The 2,547-nt window shown below is 37.2% G+C and overlaps 1 protein-coding gene across 1 annotated transcript; it reads right to left on the reverse strand.

Moving 5' to 3' along the window:
• Positions 1–1,248: 1,248 nt before the first annotated feature.
• Positions 1,249–2,172, reverse strand: LOC103750354 (olfactory receptor 13G1). The gene has a single exon (XM_008853408.1). It carries the CDS (start codon positions 2,170–2,172, stop codon positions 1,249–1,251), a length of 924 nt encoding a protein of 307 aa, XP_008851630.1.
• Between the last annotated feature and the right edge of the window lie 375 nt (positions 2,173–2,547).

A 2,547-nucleotide genomic window follows, 5' to 3' on the forward strand; every position in this document is an offset into this window, starting at 1 on the left:
CCTACTTAAAATAGCTACTTCAGATCTATTTTTAAAGATTAAATTCTCACAATGTACTTATATACTTGTGAAAACATATTAAAATATCATAAATTTTACAAGAAAAAATATAAGAAATGTATCTGTTCTGGCAAAAAATAGATTTTCTTTTATAGAGAGCAATTAATGCACATAACATGGTTGATAGCACACAGGGGTCACAGCAACAACAGTAGCTGTTGGTTACTTTTATCCCTCAGCAGCTTAATAGAAAAGCACCTTCTGGCATTATTAAAACAGCATGGAAGATGGATGTTTCTAGCTCAGTTCCAGCTTAATTTTCGTGTGTCCTACAACAAAGCATGTGATATCTTCAATAGTAGGCCTACCCTATTTTCTAACATCACTTAGTTTGGGGGAAACCTCTCATTTCCCTTTATCCTCATCCTTTCTCAAAGCACTCTGCACATTTCCAAATATGTCCTTTTCAGAATTCTTTCTGAGGATTCCATAAATCTTATTATGTTTTATATTTTGAATACAATAAACCAAATATGTGTGCCTTTGCATGCATCCATCCATTCTTTCACTGAAGGTTAGAGGAGTTTTTTATTTTTTATGTCCGGTCTACATTTACTATGAATTTGACAGTAAAATTATATAAATCATTTTCAATAATTGTATACAATTCTTATATCTATTGAGTCAAATTTCTAAACCAGACAGAAGTGGAATGAACAAGTTTTTTATAAAAAGAACAGCTTGAAAATGTTTACATGGACTAAGAAGTATTTTACAATGGAACACTGACTTCAAAGAAAAATTGTACTTTTGTGTCATAATATTTCCCACAACAACAAGTTGTATTTTCCTGCTTTTTCATTTGTACACAACATTGAGTCATAGGATAGTCAACTCTATAATATTAGAAGTAATATTTGTGTGCCAGGTATAGGTGTATGATGTGAACTTGCTATTAAAAGTAATGTATAAATGCATGAATGAGAATTATAATTTAGTTATATAATTTTAGACAGATGTTGGGGCATATATCTGTATATATGTTTGTGTAAATGTGTGATGCATCTTGCCTTATAAACATTATTCATATGAAGTCTATGGAGTTGTGGAGATTTCTGGAACACTTGAAATGGGATTGAAATAAAAGGAAAGGAAGATTGTTTTAGAGATTATTTATGAAAAGTCGTACGTTTTAGATGTTTTAGGAGATGATTCTACATAGTGATGTGGTGTGCCCTTTTGAAACTGCTAATGCTTCAGAAACGCAAACACTTTCCTAATCCCGGCCTGCATCTCCTTGTTCTGAAAGCTGTACACAATTGGGTTTAATGTGGGTGTTACTAGGGTATAAAGTGCTGCCACCACCTTGTCCCGTTCGAAGGTGTAGCTGGAAGCAGGTCGGATGTAGGTGTAGATTACAGGGGAATAATAGAGGGACACCACCAGGAGGTGGGACGAGCACGTGGAGAAGGCTTTCTTCTTGCCTTCTGTGGTGCGGATGCGGAGAATAGCAGCAATGATAAAGCCGTAGGAAATGCAGGTGAGGGTGAAGTCTCCCACAGCCAGGGTGATATCAGCGACATACACCATTACCTCATTGACTCTCACGGGGCTGCAGGACAAAGCCAGCAGTGGGGGTATCTCACAGAAAAAGTGATCAATGGTATTTGGTCCACAGAAAGTCAGCCTCAGAATGAGACCTGTGTGCACCCAGGAATTGGTTATGGCAATAGCCATGACGATGCTAAGCAAGGCTGCACACATATGGTGGTTCATAATAGTACTGTAACGAAGAGGAAAGCAGATGGCCACATAGCGGTCATAGGCCATGGCAGTGAAGAGAACCATCTCAGCCCCCAGGGACCATGTGAAGAAGAAGAGCTGGGACATGCAGCTCCCATATGAGATGGAATTTTCTGATGTTAGCATAGTGACCAGCATCTTTGGTATGATGCTTGTGGTGCAGATGATGTCCACAACAGCCAGGGCCAAAAGGAGAACATACATGGGGGTGTGTAAGGTGGTGTTATAGATTATAGCAATGACAACGAGCATATTACCAAAGAAAGCCATAAGGTAGATGAAGCAAAAGATAATCAAGAGAATTCCCCGAACTTCAGATTTTTGAGTAAGTCCTAGAAACAAAAACTCTGTAACAAGGCTGTGGTTCATTCTGCATAAGTGGGTAAACAGTAGACTTTGCCAAGTGGGAATAATGGACAATTTTTCAGATAGTATTTGTGTACTATTGAGGTGATAATGTGATGTGTGTTAAGTATATGGTGTCTGATTATTGATGAGGTAGAACATTGCACCTTGAATCCCATTATGATGTAGTTCTGGTTTCCAGGCAATATCTGCTATCCTCCACATTCCATTCCGGTGATGTTTCTTCCACAGATGACTCAAATAAACTGACAGCAATGGTGAGAATAAAAATATAAAGAAAATCCATGTCATTAAGTATTCCATTATTATCATTTTTAGTTGAAATTTGTCTGCATATGATTTTCAATCACATTGTATGTATACATATATAAACACAAA

This window comes from Nannospalax galili, unplaced genomic scaffold, assembly GCF_000622305.1.
Source record: "Nannospalax galili isolate Female #2095 unplaced genomic scaffold, S.galili_v1.0 scaffold627, whole genome shotgun sequence".
NCBI classification, from domain to species: domain Eukaryota; kingdom Metazoa; phylum Chordata; class Mammalia; order Rodentia; family Spalacidae; genus Nannospalax; species Nannospalax galili.

Bases quoted from the DNA above. Each gene is read 5' to 3' on its own strand.
- LOC103750354 (XM_008853408.1), bottom strand. From the start codon at position 2,172: ATGAACCACAGCCTTGTTACAGAGTTTTTGTTTCTAGGACTTACTCAA.